The sequence below is a fragment of the Hydra viridissima genome, unplaced genomic scaffold (genome assembly GCF_058129835.1).
Source record: "Hydra viridissima isolate aposymbiotic clone 2 unplaced genomic scaffold, HvirCarnegie_v1 scaffold_11, whole genome shotgun sequence".
Lineage (NCBI taxonomy): Eukaryota > Metazoa > Cnidaria > Hydrozoa > Anthoathecata > Hydridae > Hydra > Hydra viridissima.
The window spans coordinates 1,180,350-1,202,767 of NW_028324310.1; the positions used below are offsets into that span (position 1 = coordinate 1,180,350).

Here is a 22,418-nt window from a genome sequence, read left to right on the forward strand (position 1 = left end):
CTACCAAAAAACAAAGTGATCCGCCAATTTATATTAAGTGATTCGCCTAATATTTTGATTGTTTAAATGAAACTCAGTAAAGTTTAATGATTGTTCTACAAAAAAAAACGTGATCCGCCGATTTATATCAGGTGATCCGCCTACTGTTGTCATCGGCCAGAGTGAATGTTTATTGCTTAATAACAAAATCTTACTTGAAATTCTTTTATTCAATTGCTTATTAAACTGCTTATTCATCAAAATACTCTTCTTATCACAAAATTCTTTCTCTTCTTAAAAATCCTCTTTAAATCTCTTAAAAATTCTTTTCTCTTAAAATCCTCTTTAAATCTCTTCTTCTAACAAAAACTCCAACTTCCTAGATTCTTTCTTTTTTTTGAGTTTTTATAGTTTTTGCTTGTTTTCCAGTTGCGATATCTTTTCATTTATTTATATGGCAGGTTGATGAGTCTTCATGTTTACGTCTTTTCTCAGTTGTTGTTTTTAACTTAATTCTTTTTGCTTTATCATTTATTGATGTGAAGAGTGGACGAGTCATCTTGTATGTGTCTTTTCTGATCGTTGTTTTTAACTTTTCTTATTATCGCTTTATCATTTACGAGTCTTCGCGTTTACATCTTTTCTCAGTTGTATTTAACTTTTCTCCTAACGCTTTATCACTTATTTATGTGAAGAGTTGGTGAAACTCTGTAAAGTTTAATGACTGTTCTACAAAAAAAAAACGTGATCCGCCGATTTATATCAGGTAATCCGCCTACTGTTGTCATCGGCCAGAGTGAATGTTTAATGCTTAAAAACAAAATGTTACTTGACAGTGTAAAAAAAACTCAAAGCAAAGTTTGGAATGAAAAAGAGAGGGGGCTACACAACATGAATTTTAATTAAATATATTATTAAAAGATTTTATTTAAAGTAGGTTTTATTTAGTAGTAAACTTACGCAAAACTTTTAAAAGAAAAACAAAAACCATTATCAAAATGCAAGATATATTTATCATTTGAAATTCCTGTTGGTGTAACTGTGGCAAAATGGATCTTCGTGTAAAGTGGCAAAGCCCGAGGAATTTTACTGGACCCATTTTGCTTCCACCTATACCCATCTGCCCGCCAATCGTCTAAAATAATAATAATAATAATAATAATAATAATAATAATAATAATAATAATAATAATAATAATAATAATAATATATATTTATATATACACACAGGTATACATTGCATATACAATAAACAGCTACAATATTTATATGCAACACCACTTGGCAACAAAGAAGGAGAATTTAAACTTTTGTGTGAACTAAAAAGAGCATGATTTAACAACTCATCAATTGTATAGTTAGTAGGTTCCACAGTATAAAATAAAAATAGATATGGCAGGCAAAAAGGTGGAAATTGCTGGAATTATTGGAATTGCTTTATACATGGAGAACAACTTCACATCATATAAATTAAGTGACAGTAATCAGGACAACCAAAATTGTTGAGTAAAAAGAGCAAAAATATAAGCAAACAAACAAAGTTCAAAACATGCAGAGGTAATAATAAAAAATACAGCTGAGAACAAACCAAGTTTATACCAAGGTACAAATTCCTTATAAACAAAACAGAAAATTTATGGAACATATTCAGGGTGTTAGCTAGCCTAATCATTAGCCAAATGGCACCGAGTATACTGTAGAATTCCCAATGGGTTTAAAGTTTCCAAAATTCAATACCTCTTTTTTTTTTTTTTAGTAGTAGTAGTGGTAGTGGTAGTGGTAGTGGTAGTAGTAGTAGTAGTAGTAGTAGTATAGTAGTAGTAATCTTAGTTGGCCTCATTTTACGATTTGCCTAGCTCTGGCGCTACAAATTTTGCCCTCATATTACAATATTTTGCCTGTGTAACAATATTAAGTTACACAGAATGTTCTCATCTTACAAATCTGCCCTTATGTCACAAAATGTGCATAGCATGAGGGCAAAAACTGCACTCATGTTAAGCTACATAGTAACATCAGGGCATTTGTCATAAAACTTATTTATTTTAAGATAAACGATTAAGCAAGCAAATTTGTCAATTTAAACATGGCAAAGTTTGATGTATTAGTGGAATGATTAAGATTGATATAGCAATAAATTTAGATTGATAATATAGTTAGAACGATAACATATTAATAAATAATATTTATGTTGAACATATATGTAATAATATCTAAAATAAATTGAATAATGATATTGACAATATATTAATTAATTAAGATTGATAATAAAGTTAACTAATACCTTAATATAACTTTATTATCAGCAATAAACACAAATTTATTGCTACCTAGGTAGTAATTAATCTGTGTTTATTGTTAAACCAACAATGTTATTGAACTTTTTGTTGACTAATCATACTAATTAATAATACCTTTGAGGTCCTCATTGATGTAAGTTCTATGTTTTTTTGGTACTATAACTAATAGAGATTTACAGAGATAAAGAATAGAATCAGGAGTAATAAAGTAGCAAGCATGGTAAAGAGATACAACCTTAGCAGATGGTTAAGATCAGAAGTAAGATTTGATCCTAGAAGTCATAGGGTAGATGACTCATTCAGTACATTACTGTTCATAAATATAGGAAGATCTAGATTTTTGCAATAAGGATTCCCCGAAAAAAATTTAGTCTTACCTGGGTTAGAGATAATTCTCTATCAAAAAAAGAAAAAATATTATAATTTTATTTTAATTGCAAAATTATAAGTTTAATTTTATAAAAAAGTTTTGAAAAGTTATAACTTTGAAAATATGTCTCACCCATTTTAGGGCTAGAAGTTTGGGTTACATGAGGGCTTCGAACCGGGATTATAGATATATTCCTGTTTATCATAAAATATATTCCTGGCTAACACCCCAACATTGCCACAAGTCAACAAATGTAAACAGTTTCAAGAACAAATTAGACAAATATTTAGCATTAAAAAAATTAACTTAATGAGTTTTAATAGTAATAAAAATTTTTACTACTAATAAAAAGTATAAAAAATTTAAACAAAAATTACTTTTGGTCTTAAGTCTTCTAAGTAGTTTTTGTTTAAATTTTTTATTCTTTTTATTAGTATATACCTATATTATCAAAAGTGAGTTGTCAAAGTGAGTTTCTAATTCACTCGCTGTTAACACATGGCTATGTGTTAACAGCGAGTGAATTAGAAACTCACTTTATATACTACTACTAAATTATATTTTATATACTACTACTAAATTATATATACTACTAACAAATTATAATTATAATTATAATAATAATACACATTTTATATACTACTACTAATTTATAATAATATTTTTAATAATATAGCAGTTACTATATTGTTATAATTTATGATTGTTTTTAGGCAAGTATAATGAAAGCACATTGGTGATCACATTTTAAAATCATAACACAGATACTTTTAAACAGCATGTATAAAAAAGGTCATTTAAAAATCTGCAGATTATTTTCTATAGCATGTCTTACACTGACATAATATAAAATAGACACAAGCATGTAAGTTTGCTATGGAGCCATTTCACAATAATAAACAAATCTTCAAATAAATTATAATAGGAAAGACAATTTTTAGCTTCAAAAAAATGTTCCATATTAAATGACATCTTGAAAATATTCAATATAATATTAAATGACATTTAGAAGTCCTTTCATATTTATTAATAAGATATCTTGCTTTACTATAGCATAGCCTTAAGCAAAGGATAAACTATGCCTAAGTAATGTTAGATTTTACTTTAAAAATATTAAAAGAAACAAAGCTATATACAGTCTTGTAGACTACATGTAGGCTACAGTCTACATTGTAGATTACAAGTATAACTTCTTTAAATGTGTTTAAAGTCTAACTTTACTTTTTATCCAAAAACTATGCTATTTACTACATTATACTATTTTAGTATACAAATATATTTAAAAAATACAAATACTATACAAGTGCACTGAAATATTGCTGCCTAACCTTTTCCATGATTCACTTGTATGACATAAACTTCGCCTGCCTTAGGATTGTTGAGTGAAGTTGTTCTATCTTCATTATTGCTCTTGGTGATAAGATTTGCAATAACCTCTATTTTATGGTGCTTTATGCAACCTGTCAAAACAGGCACAGCCATTTATTAAAAAGTCATCATAAAAAAATTTAGCAATATGTTTGTTCAGGTTGAATTCGTTTGCAGAAATTTAACTATTAAAAGTGCCGTGTCACTTGAATAATCCGCTCCGCTGATCCGCCCCGCCCCGCCGTTTGTACCTACTCTGAAGGTTGTGAGTTCAAGATGGCAAATATTAGCGATTTTTGGTATATTTTTGTACTTTCAACTTCAGATTAGAGCACTTTCAACTGATTTTGAGACCTACGTTTTTATACGATTCTTAATCAGCATAACATTATCTATCAGAATCAATCATAAAATTAGTGGGGAAGGAGGGGGGGTGGGTGGGGGAAAGAAGCAGGGTCTAAATATATATATATATATATATATATATATATATATATATATATATATATATATATATATATATATATATATATATATATATATATATGTTTATAGATATATAAAGAATTTAATCTCTACAACTTCTAGTATTGATATAGGAATTATAAACTAAAACTGTATTTTTATGCATATTACTATTATTATGTTGATTTGAAAACGTTTAGTAAAAAAATTTATCATCAGTTAAAAAAGGTTTTCTATTGCTAACACCCATGTGGGATTATAATATAACTCACTTTTTCAAGAATATATAATATTATAAAAATAATTTTGTAGAGGTGGAAAGATAATACACTTTACATGAGAACTTATATGAGAAAATATTGTAACAGAAAAGAAGGTCACGATATTGGGAGTGACAATGTTGAAGTTGAGGCAAATCATTCCTCTGCAAGAAATCTATTATGTTAAAGCAGTGATTGTATTGAACAATTTTTGATGATAGCAATAACTTTGGATGTGAATAAGCTATGTTGACTTCATTAGATACCTCTGATGGCGACATTCCAGATACACATGTTTTTCAAATGGAATTAAGTTTACTCATCAGTGGAATTAACTGCTCACGTGTATTTGTACATGGTTTGCTAAAAATTTTAAGAAAGAATGAGCTCCCATTAATGCCTAAAGACTCAAGAACTTTGCTCAAAACTCCTAGAACAACCCATGAAATAGAAAAATGTGGAGAAACCTTTATACATATTGGTATATAAGCAGGAATTGAAAAGTGCATGCAAGAAAATTCAGAGGATTTTAATAATAATAATAGCATTGATTTATACATAAATGTGGATGGTTTATCACTCTTCAAATTTGTTGAAATTCAGTTTTGGCTGATATTGGGTTATTTTGGTTGTCTTGATATTTTTATAATTTCTTTGTTTTCTGGCAAGAGTAAGCCAGATAATGTGCATGAATTTCTTAGTGAATTAATTGCAGAGTTTTAAAATTTAGCTGGAACAGTTATTATAAATGAAAAATGTTTTTCTCTTTTTTTGAAGAATTTTGCTAGTAATACACCTGCTCGTATATTCCTGAAGTGTACCGTAAACCACACAGATTACAAATCTTGTGAACAGTGTAAGATTGCTGGCACATATGTTCAACATAGAGTTGAAAATCAAATTGATACATTGTAAGTATTTTGAAATGAAAAAAAATTTGTTTGTTATTGCTCATTTTATCTCTCACAAGTGTCGTGATTCCAAATGACTTTTCAGTTTTTATTGTAACAATCTATAATCTGGATAATAATTACTAAAAATTTGAAGGTGAAAATTATTTTCACTTATGATTGGATTTAACTCCAATATGTACACTCAGGTTTGTATCAAAAATCTGTAATCCTTGGGCCTCGTTTTGATATACTATTATATAAAAATGAGGAATTTCCATTTGAATTTGCATGACCTGCAATTACACTACACCAGCTGATAATAGCAATGGCGAAAAAAAGGTTGAGGAAAACTGTGATCAGAGGATGGCTTTACTACAACCACCTGCTTTTTATCAATCAAGGCGAAAAGAACGCAAGAAATAAAGACCTGTTATTTCTTTTGATTTTGAAAGTGATGATAGTGAAGTACGCCAGAAAATACCTCGAATACAAAACAAACCCCATTTTGATGTATCTGCAGAAACTATTTTACTTCTAAAAGTAACAACTAAGCTTTCCTTGAACACTGCTTTATGAAACTGCTTTTTTGAAGTTGATTATAGTACGATTTTATTCCTGTTTTAGTAAGCATAACTGGCAATGGTTTGGAAGATGAGGAAGATAAGGACTTTGTACCTATATCAAAATCAAGTGAGTATGACATTTATTCCTCGCTTATTTTGTTTTAGTGTTTCTTAAAAAACAGTTCTTCTCAAATTGATGCAATGTTTAAAAGTTCGAAAAGATTGTAAATGCTATTTTAAGTTTTGGAATTTGTAACTACCTAGTGATCCATGTTTAAAATATATTTTCTTTGGTATCCAGGATTCCAGCACTCAGTTCTTTCCTTTCAACTCAATGTTATTTGTTGGATGCGCAACAATGGGGGCAGAGTTGGAAACAGTTTAATAAGCAGCCCAATTAACTCCACCTTGGTTCAAGATATGGACATGGTGAACACGACCGATGAGTTTATGGAATTTGAAAAGAACCTCTTGAATGACACACTTCTCTCAGTAAAAGTAAGGATGTTAATAAGAATTCTTTAATAAATACATGTATACTATTAGTTGCCTTATAAACTCCGGATGGTCGAAAAAAAAAATTAATAAGCGTCCCTTCCTGTTTATTAGGCACCTAAGAGTACATGTAAAATTCTATTAATTTATGTATTAAAATCCATTTAACCAGGTTTTAGACAGGGAAAGATAAAATTACTTTTATAATAGTGGTACAAAAAGAAACAGCAAAGAAATGTTAATGGAATTTGTAGTGTGTACATAAATTATAGGCTTTCCTATATTAAAGCCCAATTAATTGAATCGTTATAAATAAGAAGAACTTTTTTTTTATATAATTTTTTTTTTTTTTTATAAGAAAAAAAAAGGTCTTCTTATGTATAACGATTACTTAAAAAAAAATAAAAAGTTAAGTTTTCGCTAATTGTTTTTCACTCTAGCTGACGCAACTTCGCCCAGTGGGTGGGTGCGACTGGAAAGACTGCACCAAAATATCATTAAATTGTTCTGAGCAATGAGGTAATGGCTAGTTTGAACATGCAGAGCCTTGGTAAAGGAATACGTAGAAAAACTAAATTTACGGATAAGAAAATCTACTGCCTAATATACAACGCTAACTGCTTAAGTTTCCAAAAACAACGGAATCTGAGTTTTACAAAAAACTCAGAGCACATTAAGAAATACTTGTAGTCCAGAGGTAATAGAGAACTTTATTGCTATGTTTGGTGGAATACTAGTAACTGAGGAAGAGACATTTGCTGTTCATTCTTTATTATTTGAAGATAGTTAATTAAAGCAAGGAATTATAGATAAAATGTTAGTTGCAGCATCAAGGATCAGGGAAGATAATAAACACTTTAATAGCAATAATATTATTTATAGTCTTCCTGAAACTTTTACCCAAGACTTACTATGAAAAGAAGCGATGTTATTGTTACAGTTAGGTAAAAGCAGCTCTCTCCCGACTATTCATTTTTTAAAAAGCAGATGCTCTAAAAAGACTTCCTTATGCGGGCTTCAAGGATTGTTCATCAAACTGTGTCAAATTGATTCAATGATAAATTGAAAAATATTAATTTATAAATAGCATTAAAAAATACAGATAAAAAAAATTATTAATATAGAAGGGATTTGACATGAAAAAAGATATGACAACTAATATATAGCTGGGCAAGTAACTGAGTTCCCTTCATACAAACTGAAGCGTTAGTTGAGAGTTTTAAAAGGCTTTACCAAGGCAAGCCATTACTTGGTTATTCGTGTTTGCTAATTAGTTTAGTGAAGGATTTAACCCAAACTACTTTACAAGGTGAAATGGACAGTCATCTGCAAGAAGATAGTTTGGAGCTAGGTGGCAATCATACAAAGGGGGTTACAACGAAAACTAAAAAACCGGTAGTGGTTCTTTTTAGCTTGAAGTACCAAGAGATAGTAATTCAACATTTAAACTGCAGTTGATAAAAAAGCGACTAACAATATTATTAGAAGAGTTAGTTAATAAAATACTTTCCTTTATGGTTTAGGAACGTCATATGATGGAATAGCTAGCCACTTACAAGAAGTTTATGGGGTGGAGGTATCACCTGCAACAATCTCAAGTATTACCGATTAGCTAGTTCCGCTGTTAAATGAATGGCGAGCTAAACTGTTGGAACTGGTTTATGCAATAGTATTTTTAGACGCATTGTTTTTTAAGGTAAGGGAAGATAGTAAAGTAGTTACTAAGGTTATTTATAATATTACGGGTATTACTCAATCTGGTCACAAGGACATACTTGGGTTTTATGCTTGTGAATCAAAAGGAGCACATTTTTGAATATCGATGTTAAATGATTTAAAAGCTGCAGGGGTTGAAGATATATTAAAAGCTTGTATTGATGGTTTAAAAGGTTTTCCAGAAGCAGTAAACACAGCATTTCCTAAAACCGAGGAACAACTTTACAATGTTCATAACTCTTTAAAATATGTGGTAACAATGAAGTATAGATAATATCTAAAAAAAAATTGAAGAGCCATTTCTAGAAAAAAGATTGAACCAAACAGCCGATCAGGTTAAGCTATGAAATGTTGGCACAACAATAAAGAAGCAGTGACACAATTTTTAAGGATGGATGTAAATAATCATAATATAATTCCTACAGAAATTAATGTTTAATGTTTAATGTTCAATGCTTAATGTCTTTTCGTCATTAGTTACTAGGCTTTGAAAGAGCGCATTCTTAAAATGCACGCGGCCATTGGAGAAAGATCCATGAAGCGAGTTAAAACTTTCTTCCTTTTGGAATTTAATTATTAGTTCAGATATATTACATAAAGAATCATATGAAGATAAATAATAATTGTTAAGATCATCTTATAATTGAAGTAAGTATATAAAAAGTTATATATACAGGAAGGATTTAAACTTTTATTAGATAAAGTAGAAAGGATTTAAATTTTTATTAGATAAAGTAGAAAGGATTTAAATTTTTATTAGATAAAGTAGAAAGGATTTTAATTTTTTAAATCGTTTATATTTTGTTTGTTTTAGTTTTTCTTTTAGCAGTTTTATTTTTATTATTTTATTCTTTTAGAAGGAAAATAGGGGTATGGATGTTATTTAAAGTTATACTAATGCTGTTTCCATAAAATGGTTATTACTACATTGAAATTTCTGTGATGCTATTAACTATTTTTGTTCTTTTTTAGAAAATTTAGAAAAGTAAATTAAAATTTTGTGCCAACACTGACGTGGCATGTCACATGTTTTTGTATGTAAAGGTTAAATTTTGTTATGAGGATTACAGTTCTTATGAAGAAAAAAAAGAAGGTAAAGGGTGTTGTTTGTAAATATATATTTTGTAACTTTTTCAATTTTCTCGCATCATTTTTAAAATTTTTGTTTGCACACATTTATTGTTTGCATATATGCTTTTTTGATATGTATGTGTATGTGGTAATAAGTGCTTTAAAGTTGTTTTATCAATGTCTTTTTATAATAATGTTTTTATAATAATGTAAAGTGTTTTTTTACTGTTTGTGTATGTGTTAATATGTGTTATATAATTGTTTTACAAATGTGTTTAAATATGTATATAAGGTATATATTTAACCTTATATAGATATTTAAACACATTTATTGTGTTTATAGTTGGTACATATGTTTATATTATGTTGTTTCTGTGTTTTCAAAGTGCTGTGACTTGGTAAACATCTACCTGAAAATCAATTAGTGTATTTTAGAGAAGGAGCAGAACAAATGGCTTTAGATTGTGCAGCTCAATGTGACACGCACCTAACGGCATGGTTTAAGTTAAATACTGAAAATGAAAGAGCACATTGCTATTCGTATAAAGACATTCCTTATCACTTTATATTTGATGATAAACATTGTAAATGGAAGGTTAGACAAAGGGGTGGTAATAAGGGGATAGTAAGAATGTATAAAGTTAATCCAACTGGAGAATTGTTTTTTCTTAGACTGTTACTTTTGCAAGCAAAAGGAGCAACATCTTGGGAGGATGTGCGTACTGTTAATGGTATTGTCCTTGAAACATTTCGTGAAGCATGTGTTTTGAAAGAATTGTTGTAAGATGACACTGAATGGCAGATCACTTTTTCTGAGGTGGTTTTAACATGTACGCCAAAGCAAATTAGACAGTTGTTTTCAATTATTTTGACCTTTTGTGAATCTGACAATCCTTTACATCTCTGGAATACATGCAAAGCTTTTATGATGCAAGATTTCATTCACCGCTCAATCCCACTTCTAATAGCTGAACAAGCTACTTTTCATCAAATTGAAAAGATTATTAATCAAAGTGGTAAAATGCTGGCTGATTACAATCTGCCTGTTATTGATGAGTTTATTGGCTTAAATCTAGAAATTTTTGATGAAAATGTTCAACATCTGAAATAGTAGAATTGTGTATAAACACAACCAGCTGAAATAGTAGAATTGTGTGTAAAATGTTCTTTGCATTGGCAATGGGTGCAGACGTTTGCATTAACTGAAAATATGAGAGTACAAAATGGGGAAGGTGAATTTTCCCAATGGCTACTTAAACTTGGGAATGGAACAATACCTGTCAAAGAGGAGGATCCTTTTAAAGGATGCATTTAAGTACCAAATCAGTACATTATTAGAGAAAATGAATCAGTTGTTGAAAAGATTTTTGGAGATGCTGATCAAAATGATTATTCAAAACGCGTGATTTTAACACCAACTAATGTTGATTCATTATCAATGAAGAAGTGCTTGAATGTCTGCCGGAAGAGGTCAAAATATATTTAAGTGCTGATAAAATTGATACTGATGACCTTAATGAAAGAAATGATTTTCCTGTTGAGTTTTTGAACAGCTTAACTCCTTTAGGTATGCTACCTCATTGTTTAAAATTGAAAATTGGTTATGTAATTTTGCTACTTAGAAATTTAGATCTCAAAGCTGGGTTATGTAATGGTACTCAAATAAAAGTTTGTGCTCTTCAAAATAATTATATTGATCCAGAGGTTTTGACAGGTTTTTCTGGTGGTAAATGGGTTTTTATTCCTCGAATTCAGTTGGCTCGATCAGATTCTAATTTACCTTTTGTTCTGAAACTTCATCAGTTTCCTGTCAGATTGGCTTATTCAATGATAATTAATAAAAGTCAAGGTCAAACATTGGATATAGTTGGGGTATATCTCAAAAAACCGTGTTTCTCTCATGGTCAACTATATGTTGCATGTTCAAGAACTAGGGCATTTAATAGTTTGTTTTTCAAAATTGATAAACATCTCATTCAAGGTATGGTAGGTGAAAAGTGTTACACAAATAATGGTATATTTTTTTTATTACTTTAATATTTTTTTTTCATAGTTTTTGATAAATATACCTGTCATTTAATATGTTTATATGTGTTATATAAAACCATATTTGTTTATAGCTGTATATATGTTTAAATTATGTTGTTTCCATGTTTTCAAAGTGGTGTGAGTTGGCATTATATTGAGCAAGATTGATAACCTTGCCAGCCAAGCGCTGTACTTATAGCAGAGGTGTGACTTGGCAGCATTTAGTGTCAGGCGGTGTTACTGCTTTAGAGCTAGGTTTTGTTGTCTAGCCTTTTTTAATTATTCTGGAAACACAATAATGTTTAGCGTAATGTTTATGGGAGAGTATGCAACCTTGATCTTTAAATCTAGGATGTTTTAATGTCCTAAATTTGAAGTAATTGAATAACTAATATTGAATATAAAAACAAATATACTTTTATGTAGTTATATGTTTAGTAAAAAGATAAATATATAGTTAACTTTAAATTGGTTTTCTACTTTTGCCTTTCATATTTTAATTTGGTTTGTTATTTTCGCTGGATTTTAGAATCAAGGGTGTAAATATTCTATTGTTATGTGTTATTGTTGTGATGTTTTGTGTTGATAGACTGCTTGGCTTACCTTCACGTTGGTGTCTATTGTTAAAAATGAATAATAGGTAGTTTCATTATTGGAACTTACTGCTTTTATTTATTTACTAAAAGCCAACATTATGCTAAAAATGCAGTTTATATCTTAATTTGATTTTTTTTTTTTTTAAATTTATTTTAGTATTGTTAATCCTTTGCACTTCGAAACAGATTTTATAGTTACATTTTCGATAAATGTTTACCGTAGATTTCCCTAATTCCGAACAAAATCGTACATAAAGTTGAATAACTCCGCTTGCTTTTTGAATTTAACGTTAATTTTTTTAAATAAATAAACTGGAACCTAAACTGAATCGAACCGTATTAAGCAACAAGTATATTTATTATAAAAATATTGTTAATTTTTGAATTTAAAAAATAAAGTTTTCGTTCGGAATTAGGAACACGTGTTCCTAATTCCGAACGTACGTATCAAATCCCAGAAAATGGCATTCATTTAAAAAAATTAAGTAACTTATGCTAGCGTAGACCTCTAGCTTAGAGTAAGGTAAAAGATTTTTAAAATTTAAAATTACTTTTATTTTAATGTAAGAGTATAACATTGCGTTGGTGCAGAGTGTACATTATCTATTTATTAGATCCTGTCTTCCATTGTTTTTTTGTAATCAGTTTAAAAAAAAAACCTTCACAGTCACTGCCTGTTTCTGTCAGTTGACCAGAAGAAATCTCAGTTATTGGTATCAGGTCGGTTGCAGCCTTAGCGAATGCTTCCCCGTTAATCAAATAGGAAGCTTGTAGTGTTTTTTTATCATATAGCAATGCAATTTTATCCTTTACGCAGTTGTATTTTGAAATGGCAGTAATTCAAAGACTGAAACCATTGTTCATTGTAGTTTTGTATTGTAATAATTGTAATAAATTTTCTTTCGCGATCTTCATTTTTTTAAAACTTTGGCATTTCTTTTTTATTAACAAACGTTAAGATAAACAAGACGTTTAGAAATTCAATAAAAAGGTTAAAAGCGTTTATTAGTTTCAAAGTTAATGTTGTTAAAATACTATTGTTAAATATTGCGGTTAATTACTTCCACGTAAAAACTTTTGCAAAAAAAATTGCATTCCATAATCTGTTCGGAATTTGGGAAACATTTTAATTATGCAGAAAAGTACTGTTATTGAGATATCTTACGAAGTATTGCTAATTTTTGTCTTTTTTTTCAGATAAATAACCACCATCAAATTCTACATCGAACAGTACGCAATTTAAATTACCTTTTTTTTTTTAAGTCGGTTTTATATTGTTGGTTTTTCAGGGTTTTAAAAAGTGTTTCGCTCGCAATGAAAAAATTTAATGGTAGCAATATATATTTTGAAAATATTTTTTCATATTCTCATTACCCTAGTCTTCCTATTTATTAATCAGTTTTCCTTTTAAAAATCCCACAAAAATAAAAGATGTAACAATAAGTGAACTAAAGCTGTTCGGAATTAGGGAAATCTACGGTATATTAACTGCCATGTCAAAATAGGTTACTATAAATAGGTAAATCGATTTTCAGATTTTATGTGGTTTTTTTTTTTTCTTTAAGATTTACGATTGACGCATTTATACGATTTATAAAAAGAAAACCTGATTGCCTTTTATTGTAAATTTTTGTCAATTAAAATGATATAAATATATGCAATTAGTTCAATTTTTTTTTAATTTTCTCTATTTTATGCCTAATAATATTTGTGGTACGTAACTTAGGGGATCTTTTTAAACGGGGGGTGAATATCGTTGTTTTGCGCATTTGTCAAATATCGAGTTACTTAAATTTTATTAGGTGTTTAAGTAATTAATTAGCTTAATTTTGAGGAAAGAAAAAATTCTTATGTATGTTAAATTCTTAAATCATTGTTTCACATTTTATTATTCTGGTAGAAGGTCTTCATCAAAAACTTGATTACTCTTAATAAAAATAGCTCTATTCTCCTGACCACCATTAAGGCAAAAACGGGGAAGGGAGGTCCTTTATTAGTGCCAAAATATTTAAGAGAACTAAATTTCGAGTAACAAAAGGAATTTTTAGTAAATGGTAGCAAATTACTGTTTATTAAAAACTGTTGAAACAAAGAGGCCATATCTAAAAAAGGTCAGATTAGTGCCATAAATAGTAATGGTCAAATGTTCAGTTATTTTTAATTAATTTATTTAGTTGTGTGCATTTAACGTTTTAAAGACAATTTCCTTTTTTAAAGAAACATGTATCAAGGGGATACCAAAAAATTAATAATTCATGTATAATTAACGTTCGCTTTATATTACTCTTATTAATTAAAGTTCATATTATAAAAAATATAAAAATTTAGCTTTTTTCGTCAATTTAAAGCATGATGAAGTGTTATTATTTTCCGTCAGTAACTAAAAACGTATTGTTTTGAACTTAGTAATGTCGAGGAAAATGGTTCTGCCTTACACTGATATGACCTATGTGAGTTTTAATTTTCTCAAATAATGTTAAATAATTGGTAAGTTAATTTACCTCCGCATACTTTTTATTTTAATTTTACAGATGGTTTAATTTTTTGAATTTGAAGGCGTTTTTCTAAAAGGGTATTAGTAATGGTTTTGCAACTTTAAATTGTGGAAAACAGCCACCATAAATTAACAGACCGACCATAACCCGTATTACGGGTTACTTTTTGCTAGTTTAGATAATAATTGGACCTGGAAGACATTACGTACCATAAGTTTAAAAAGAAAAAGTTCTTTGTTTTTTAAGACAAGCAACAGTGCTGTGATGCACTGTGTTATGTATAGCATAGTACAGACATGTAGTGAAAATAAGATCAACGCTTTTTAGTATTAAAATTGGCTTAAAGAACATAGTTCAAAAGCGAAGAAAGACCCTAAGAATTATACTCCGTTTGTTTATGCAAAATATATAAATAATACGGAATTAATTAAGTTAGCAGCTAAAAGTATAGGCCGCCAATCTTTGCCACGTTTAGCCGAATTCGAATCACCATTAGAAGTTAAAATATGCAGATTTCTATTGCAAGTATGTTAAGATGGATCATTGGACTGGGTAAGTTTTGCGATAAATTTACCATTTGATGACAGGCGTTTTATACATAAGCAAAAACCTTGCCCGTCAAAGGATAAAATTTTAAAAGTATTTTTACTTTTATTGTAAAATAAAAACAAAGTTCTATTAAGGGGATCCGAGGAATGTCTTTGTCTGCATACAGCGACCAAACCATTAACACGTTTACGAAAATCGACGGCAACGGTGGCAACGAATATAACAGAATCAGGTGTTAATTGTAACAAAAGAAAGCTTGGATTATGGGATTAACATTCTTTGTGTGGATTATATGTTTCGTACCATTTTGCTTAATAATGTAGCAAGTGATATTATCTCTTTTGGTAGGTACATAATCAGCATCATCGAATGTTGTTACTGGAGGTACTGGTTTTACTTGAAATGGAAGATAACATTTTGTTCATGGTTACAGGTAGGTTTAATTGTTTGAATTATAAAAGTAGTGTTTTGTTTTTGGACAGAAGTGATTGTCTGGTTAGTAACATGGAAATGACTAATTATCTCTTTTTTAGGGTAATGTGGTAATAACAGTTTGACTAAACCTTTCAACCAATCACGTATAGGGTCAAATTTATTATTTTTATTTTTCCGCCAAGCTTTGAATTGGTTGGCAACTTCTTCAATAGTGACTAATGGTATTTGCATATGATAAAAACTCTAGTTTTTTAAATTGGTTCATATTAACACACAAATTGAACAAAATTACACAGTTTTGCTGCAAGCATTCATATCTATAAATAGCAGCACAGTTTGCGTATTTGGTTAAGCAGTGCCATTTAAAAAAAAAAGGAAATTTGAAACGAAGAAAAAATGATGTACTAGTAGATGAAGTGTTAGTTTCTAATCATCAACAAAAAAAAAAAAACGTTTAAAAAAACATTTTACAATATATAGCATAAAAATATTAAAATGTACTTTAACAAATAAGATCAATTATTACCCTAACTAGGGATAAAAGAGTTGGAACTGAGACAAAGTAGCCAAAATTTTGACTCTATTCAACCGTTTGTACAAACTTTGAGTTAATCAAAATATATTTAAGGTTAGATTTTTTTACCACAGTTTTCTCTACAATTATTATTAGTTATTTAATATATAGGATATAATTATTGACAAGAACTAGGCAATTTTATTAGCTATGTAAGTTGCAGTAGATATCTAGATTAATAACAGATTAAGTAAATTACATGCAGCTCTATACATTCTCCATAGTAGCTGTTTCAGAACTAGTCCGCGTTTGTACCTCAGCCATTTATTCTAGGAGGTATTCTGTAATCTTTAGGTGATTTTTAGACAATACTCAATACACTGGTGTAATATCGTGGTTACCATAAGCATTATTATTGGCACCTTTCTCCAATAAAACTTTAATTACCTCCTTGTGAACATTTTGTGCTGCAATGTGCAACGGTGTCCAATCATGCTGCAATGTGCAACGGTTTCCGATCATTCTTATCTAAGGTAACACGTTTTGCTCCTTTCTGAAATGAATTTGAAACAGCCTTTTTGTGAACCATTAGTGCAGCATGGTGCAACGATGTTGCACCATTCTTATCTAAGTCATCAACCTTAGCTATTTTCTGCAATAAAGTTTCATCAATGTCCTTGCCACCATTTAGTGGTGCAATGTGCAGCGATTTCCAGTCATTCTTATCTCCAGCATCAACTTTATCTCTATTCTGCAATAGAGTTTTAACAATGTCCTTGTGACCATTTTGTGCTGCAATGTGCAGCGGTGTCCAATCATTTTTATCTAGAGCATCAACCTTAGCTCCTTTTTGCAATAAAGTTTCAACAATGTCCTTTTGACCATTTTGTGCTGCAAAGTGCAGCGGTGTCCTATCATTTTTATCTAGAGCATCAACCTTAGCTCCTTTCTGCAATAGAATTTCAACAACTTTTTTGTGACCCATTAATGCAGCACGGTGCAACGATGTTGCACCATTCTTATCTAAATCATCAACCTTAGCTCTTTGCTGCAATAAAGTTTCAACAATGTCCTTGTGACCATTTAGTGCTGCAATGTGTAGCGGTGTGCAGTCATTTTTATCTAGAGCATCAACCTTAGCTCTTTTCTGCAATAAAGTTTCAATGTTCTTGTCACCATTTAGTTTTGCAATGTGCAGTGGTGTCCAATCATTAATATCTAGAGCATCAATTTTGGCTCCATTATCCAATAAAGTTTCAACAACTTCCATTTGACTCATTATTGCAGCAAGGTGCAAGGATGTTGCATTATTCTTATCAACAGCGTCAACATTAATTCCATTCTGCAATAAAGTTTCAACAATGTCCTTATTACCATTTAGTGCTGCAATGTGAAGCGGTGTCAATTCATTTTTATCTAGAGCATCAACTTTAGCTCCATTCTGCAAAAGAATTTCAACAATGTCCTTGTTACCATTTTGTGCTGCAAAGTGCAGCGGTGTCCAATTATTTTTATCTAAAGCATTGCTTTTTTTTAAGTTGTTAATCATTTTATTTTGCTTTAATAAATCACCTTTTTGTTCGTCGGTAAGTTGCTTAATCTTATCTTCTTTTTCTACCATGGTTCATATTTAATAATACCTGAAATACATGTAAAATATAAGAATACACTGAATTCTAGTAACGACAACACAACGACAACAACTTTAGATAGAGCAAAGCCGCTAATTACGCCATGAGGTAAGACACAAAAAACATTTAACAAAGTAGGTGGTTCATTAAATATTGAAAAATCATGGCATATAAATTTAGAAATAGGATATGATTGTGGTAAAATTAAAAAATTTTACTCACATACGGGATATGTAGATGAAATACTCGCTGTTTAGTAAAGTTGAGTAACCAGTTTAAAAAGATGACAACAATAAGTAATATACCCATGGAAAAAATGGGAGATGCTGCTATACTGATTGAATAAAAACTTCCTAAAACTACAGAGGATTTCGTATTCATAGCCAAAATAATCTGGAACCAAATAATCAATAAATGTTATCATGTTAAAGTAAAGGAATATCAACAGGTTAAGAAGGTTATCAAAATCTCTATGACATTTTGTGGTAAGGAGGTCGATCTACAATATCAAAATGATAAAATGCGCTAGGAAGCAAAACATTAATATTGCTATTATGAACTAACCTACCTGTAACAATATTAAATATCATATTCAACATAAAATAAGTCTGCTATGAAATTTACCTTGCCTAGTTGTTCTCTCATAATCCAACAAAAGCTTGATGAGGTTGTAAAAGAAATCTTAGCAGTCGCAAAAGATAAAGTTGCATGTTTAATTTATTTGGCTCATATACGAGTGGAGAATGGTTGCGACACAAGGCTGTGTCAAGGAGTTGTCCTCTACTTTAGAGAGGAGCATCAGCGCCAACTGATGATGCCTAGGGATCTGAATAAAGTAGCGATCCAGACAATGTATAATGTTAGCAATCATACGGGGTTTTAATCGTGACAGAGACCTACTAGTAACGACAACACTGGGTAAGTGCAAGCAAGCTGGTATGGTGAAGGTAGTTGAATCTGTGATAAATATTATGACTCTAAATATGAAAAAAAAACTCAAACTCCAAGCCACAAAACTCAGCTCTTTCTACAATCCTTCAAGTTAACGCGTTAACTTGAACCCCCGTAAAATGGGCTATACAAATTGAAACTAAAGAGAATTGTAGTTTAAAATTTCAACCTTACTGTTACTCTAAATGCTTCCGGGACAAACCTTTCGCACTATATAGTGGAGCAAATAACCAGGTAGATATCAATATGATTACCAAAGCCATTTATTATGCCAAAAATATTGTGGTGATCAAAAGAGAAAATCTGGAGAACCTTGTTAAACTTATTCAGTAGACGTAGCTATGTTAATTATAGATGAAAAATTTTAGCCAAATATTATAAGAGCAGCCTTATTACATGATGCTATTGAAGATAAAGAGCTTACTCTTGACAAGATTAAGTTAGAATTTAACAAAAGGGTAGCTCAACTTGTTAAAAAAGTAAAAAGGTTTAAAGAACGAATAACTGGGAATAAACAAAGTGTTTGGGATAAAATACTTGAAATATGGATAGATAAAGACGAAGATGCTTATATTATTAAGAGCTGTGGTAGGGAGCATGACTTAAGTACATTACAAAATATAAAAAGAAAAAAGCAAATTGAATTTATCGAAGAAACTATAGATTACTGTTTTTATACTCACCCTATTGAGAGAGGAAATAAGTTAGCCAGCCTTTGTTTTGCTGCGGTGATGCAAGCTCCTAAAACTTATAATCAAACCAAATTTTTTCAGCTCAAAAGGCTTTTCAGAGGATAACAACCTGATTTTTTTCTCAAGTTTTTCAAAGTGATGAGGACACCACCATTATCCTATAAAAACTGGGATTTTAACTGACAATATGCCCATACAATCAAAGTATTTCACTAAGTAAACTAAACCAAACGAAGTTGTAACATACATTCAAGTCCGTGAAGTTGCATATAATAAAGTGGCAGAACTAAAACGTTTAAATATGAGAAAATACTTCAAGAAAATCCGCGTGCCTGGCATGACAGTAAGCAAACATTTAGCCATAGTTAATTGAAAATAAAATAATGAAGTGGGTATTATCTCCTTAAAAAAAAACAGCTCAATTAAAACAGCTACAAAAGTTGAGGCTAATAAAAATCTAATTATTTTAAGTGTGTATATTTTGTCACTTAGATAACAATTATTCATAAAATTAGCTCAACGGCAGCAATAACAAAATATGTATCACTTTGGCTAGCTACAATCATTAGTCCTCCTATAAAAAATCTTTCTCTGAATACACCAATACAACAAATAGAAGTCAATTACAAATATCAAATACACCAATACAAACAACGTTGTAAAGTTTTTTTTGGAAAAGCGCATTTTTCTCATATTTTGAGGAAGGAAATTGGGAAAATTGTAAACATTATATTTAACTCTTACCTGACTCTAGCATATAACATTCGAACAAAAGAAAGTAAAAACAACAACAACCATGAAAAGACGTACACGCGGAGACTTATTCAGTTTATCATATAAATATATGATGAATATGTGTTGAAACTGTAAACAACCGAAAACTATAAAAAGCTCGAAAAAGAGGAGATAGAGAGAGGAGGACGAGGAAGATAAAAGAGTTTTAATAGATTTAAAGAAAATTTTAAGAGAAAAGAGTTTTAAGAGATTTTAAGGAGGATTTTATGAGATAAGGATTTTTGAAAATTTAAAGAGAGTTTTATAAGAAGAATTTATGGAGAATTTAAAGAGCACCTTATGAGAAGAATCGGTAAGAAAAGATATGTGAGTAACTTTAAATAAGCGTTATTATCTAATTTAATGTATTTACATTTGTGTGAGTTTACATTAAGAGAATATAAATTGATTGAAATAATTGAGAATATTTTTTAAGAAAAATAAGAAAAAGTAGAAAAACCAGAGTAAGTATATTTCTTTGCATTTCGATTAAGGCTATATTATTGTTATTATTATACGCGTTAATAATTGCTATTAAACAGTCTAAAGCTCTAACCGCGCACTTGCCATATCCGCGCCGTTACACTTACGTCACACAAATATATCACCTAAGGAACAAAACAAAGAAACCATTTCATAAAACCACTATATCCTCAACCTTGTTCCCAACCTCCATATACCTTTCCGAACTAAACTCTTCAAACCCAACCTCCCTAAGCCTAACATTAATCAACGCACTAACAAACAAAAAGAAGCAAATAAAATATACTTTAATATAAAAAAAAATTAACATTAAAAAAAAACACGTCGTCCTCACAATATTTATTAGTATGAAAAGTTTCCAGCTCAGCTCCCAGTTTAACAAGCTTTTATTTAATAAACATTTTAATTCAAAATAGAAGTTTTGTTTCCACATAAAAAGTCACAATAACCAAGAATTAACGATAAAAAAGCTACTCTTATTTAGTTTCTTTAAGATATAACAAGTCATCTATGATATATATATATATATATATATATATATATATATATATATATATATATATATATATATATATATATATATATATATATATAATATAGCATATATACATGATTAATATAACATTTTTATACAACATTATGCATTCTGCCATCCTCTCGCAGTTGTTATCAACTATAGTATTAAAACTCATCTGCGTAAATAACACTCTTTTACTCAACGTTTGAGCCGTAATCAATTTTTAAACGTAAACACCAAATGAAAGTCAAGATGTATAAAATAATGTGATTACAAACGGAACTCACCGTCAATAAATACAACTGCGCTCAATGTTTTAGAAGCGAGACTAATGTTTTTATCATTAGAGTTTTTAAAATATATTAATGAATGCCATTTAATATTTGCAATTGACGCAAATTATGCTTATGCGATAAAGGTTTTATTTGTAAATTTTTTCAAGATTTAAATAAAAACATCAAAAGTTTATCGAGGATGGAGTATCTTAGACAAATAATCATTGGTTATTCTATAAACCAGTTTTCCTTATTTTTCCTTCAGTTAAGGATTTTTTCTTTTTAATGTTAAATGTTTTTTTTTTGTTACTTTAAATGCTTTAGTTATGTTATTATTTTCATTTTAAATGTCTTGTTTCTAATTTTTTTTCGATTGTAAATGTAAATATCTTTATTTCTTTGTTAATAATATTTTTACGGTTTTATCAATATTTTTGATTTAGTTATTTTTGATTTAAACATAAAAATCAAGTTTATTGAGGATCGAGTTTCTTAGACAAATAATCCTTGGATATTCTATTAACCAGTTTTTCTTATTTTTCCTACAGTTAAGGTTTTTTTCTTGTTAATGTTAAGAGCTTGTTTTTGTTACTTTAAATACCTTTAGTTATGTTATTATTGATATTTAAAATGTCTTATTAAAATTATTTTTTTTCGATTGTAAATATAAGTTGGGTCGTTTCCACACCTACCGTGAGCCGACACTTATAGTAGGTTTTAAATACTTACATAATTATTGCAAAAAGTTGTAATTATTTTTTTATTTTTATATTTTGTGTATCAACAACATCGTCATGCACTTCTATTACAATAGATAGAAACCGCAATACATAGTTACTTATATGAACTCGATGGGTTTATTACGTCCGCCAATTAAAATACTTTTTTTTTAAATACCATCTATTAGAAGCGTTTCAAATAAAACAAGGAAATTTAAAAAGATAACGTAAAATTTTATTTCTAAGTTGACTTAATCAGGTAAATCAAACATGAATCAT

The 22,418-nt window shown here is 29.5% G+C and overlaps 4 protein-coding genes across 11 annotated transcripts in view; 2 read left to right on the top strand and 2 right to left on the bottom strand.

The window, feature by feature from the left end:
• Positions 1 to 190: 190 nt before the first annotated feature.
• Positions 191 to 4,229, bottom strand: LOC149881603 (uncharacterized). The gene is made up of 3 exons (XM_090067130.1): positions 3,978 to 4,229; positions 940 to 1,114; positions 191 to 789 (listed from the first exon to the last, which is right to left on the bottom strand). Exons 1-3 carry the CDS (start codon positions 4,129 to 4,131, stop codon positions 657 to 659), a joined length of 462 nt encoding a protein of 153 aa, XP_089923256.1. The 5' UTR covers positions 4,132 to 4,229; the 3' UTR covers positions 191 to 656.
• Positions 4,230 to 4,613: 384 nt separating this feature from the next.
• Positions 4,614 to 8,837, top strand: LOC149881604 (uncharacterized). Of its 4 annotated transcripts, none has more exons than XR_016445093.1 (5): positions 4,614 to 5,653; positions 6,260 to 6,325; positions 6,500 to 6,696; positions 7,134 to 8,088; positions 8,217 to 8,837. XR_016445093.1 is itself a non-coding variant. In XM_090067132.1 (5 exons), the coding sequence occupies exons 1-4, from the start codon at positions 5,617 to 5,619 to the stop codon at positions 7,209 to 7,211; spliced, it is 378 nt and encodes a 125-aa protein (XP_089923258.1). In that variant the 5' UTR covers positions 4,614 to 5,616; the 3' UTR covers position 7,212; positions 8,217 to 8,837. The 4 variants fall into 4 exon arrangements, 3 of the variants coding, with proteins under 3 accessions (XP_089923258.1, XP_089923259.1, XP_089923257.1); XM_090067132.1 differs by having other exon boundaries at positions 7,134 to 7,212; XM_090067133.1 differs by lacking the exon at positions 7,134 to 8,088 and having other exon boundaries at positions 4,614 to 5,361; positions 5,520 to 5,653.
• Positions 8,838 to 9,767: 930 nt separating this feature from the next.
• LOC149881605 (ATP-dependent DNA helicase PIF1-like) lies at positions 9,768 to 11,827 on the top strand. The gene is made up of 2 exons (XM_090067129.1): positions 9,768 to 10,020; positions 10,153 to 11,827. The coding sequence occupies exon 2, from the start codon at positions 11,050 to 11,052 to the stop codon at positions 11,515 to 11,517; it is 468 nt and encodes a 155-aa protein (XP_089923255.1). The 5' UTR covers positions 9,768 to 10,020; positions 10,153 to 11,049; the 3' UTR covers positions 11,518 to 11,827.
• A 4,164-nt stretch (positions 11,828 to 15,991) lies between these two features.
• The window catches only part of LOC149881606 (uncharacterized), a 192,913-nt gene continuing 186,486 nt past the window's right edge, over positions 15,992 to 22,418 (bottom strand). The window contains exons 1-3 of one of the 5 annotated variants that reach the window (XR_016445092.1): positions 19,363 to 21,143; positions 16,230 to 17,737; positions 15,992 to 16,163 (exon numbers count right to left, since the gene is read on the bottom strand). Coding sequence is in view for 4 of the 5 variants with exons in the window: in XM_090067118.1 (XP_089923244.1) it covers positions 16,588 to 17,718 (1,131 nt within the window). In the remaining variant the exon portion in view is untranslated. Of the gene's footprint in view, positions 21,144 to 21,432; positions 21,584 to 22,418 lie in introns of those variants that run through there. The other 4 variants (XM_090067118.1, XM_090067120.1, XM_090067117.1 and 1 more) reach the window with 4 other exon arrangements.

Bases quoted from the DNA above. Each gene is read 5' to 3' on its own strand.
- LOC149881603 (XM_090067130.1), bottom strand. From the start codon at position 4,131: ATGGCTGTGCCTGTTTTGACAGGTTGCATAAAGCACCATAAAATAGAG. The intron at 1,115-3,977 runs GTTAGGCAGCAA...TTATTATTTTAG, and splicing joins ACAAGTGAATCATGGAAAAG to ACGATTGGCGGGCAGATGGG. The intron at 790-939 runs GTAAGTTTACTA...TTTGTTTTTAAG, and splicing joins TTTTCTTTTAAAAGTTTTGC to CATTAAACATTCACTCTGGC.
- LOC149881604 (XM_090067131.1), top strand. From the start codon at position 5,617: ATGTTCAACATAGAGTTGAAAATCAAATTGATACATT. The intron at 5,654-6,259 runs GTAAGTATTTTG...TTCCTGTTTTAG, and splicing joins GAAAATCAAATTGATACATT to TAAGCATAACTGGCAATGGT. The intron at 6,326-6,499 runs GTGAGTATGACA...TTTGGTATCCAG, and splicing joins TGTACCTATATCAAAATCAA to GATTCCAGCACTCAGTTCTT.
- LOC149881605 (XM_090067129.1), top strand. From the start codon at position 11,050: ATGCTACCTCATTGTTTAAAATTGAAAATTGGTTATGTAATTTTGCTA.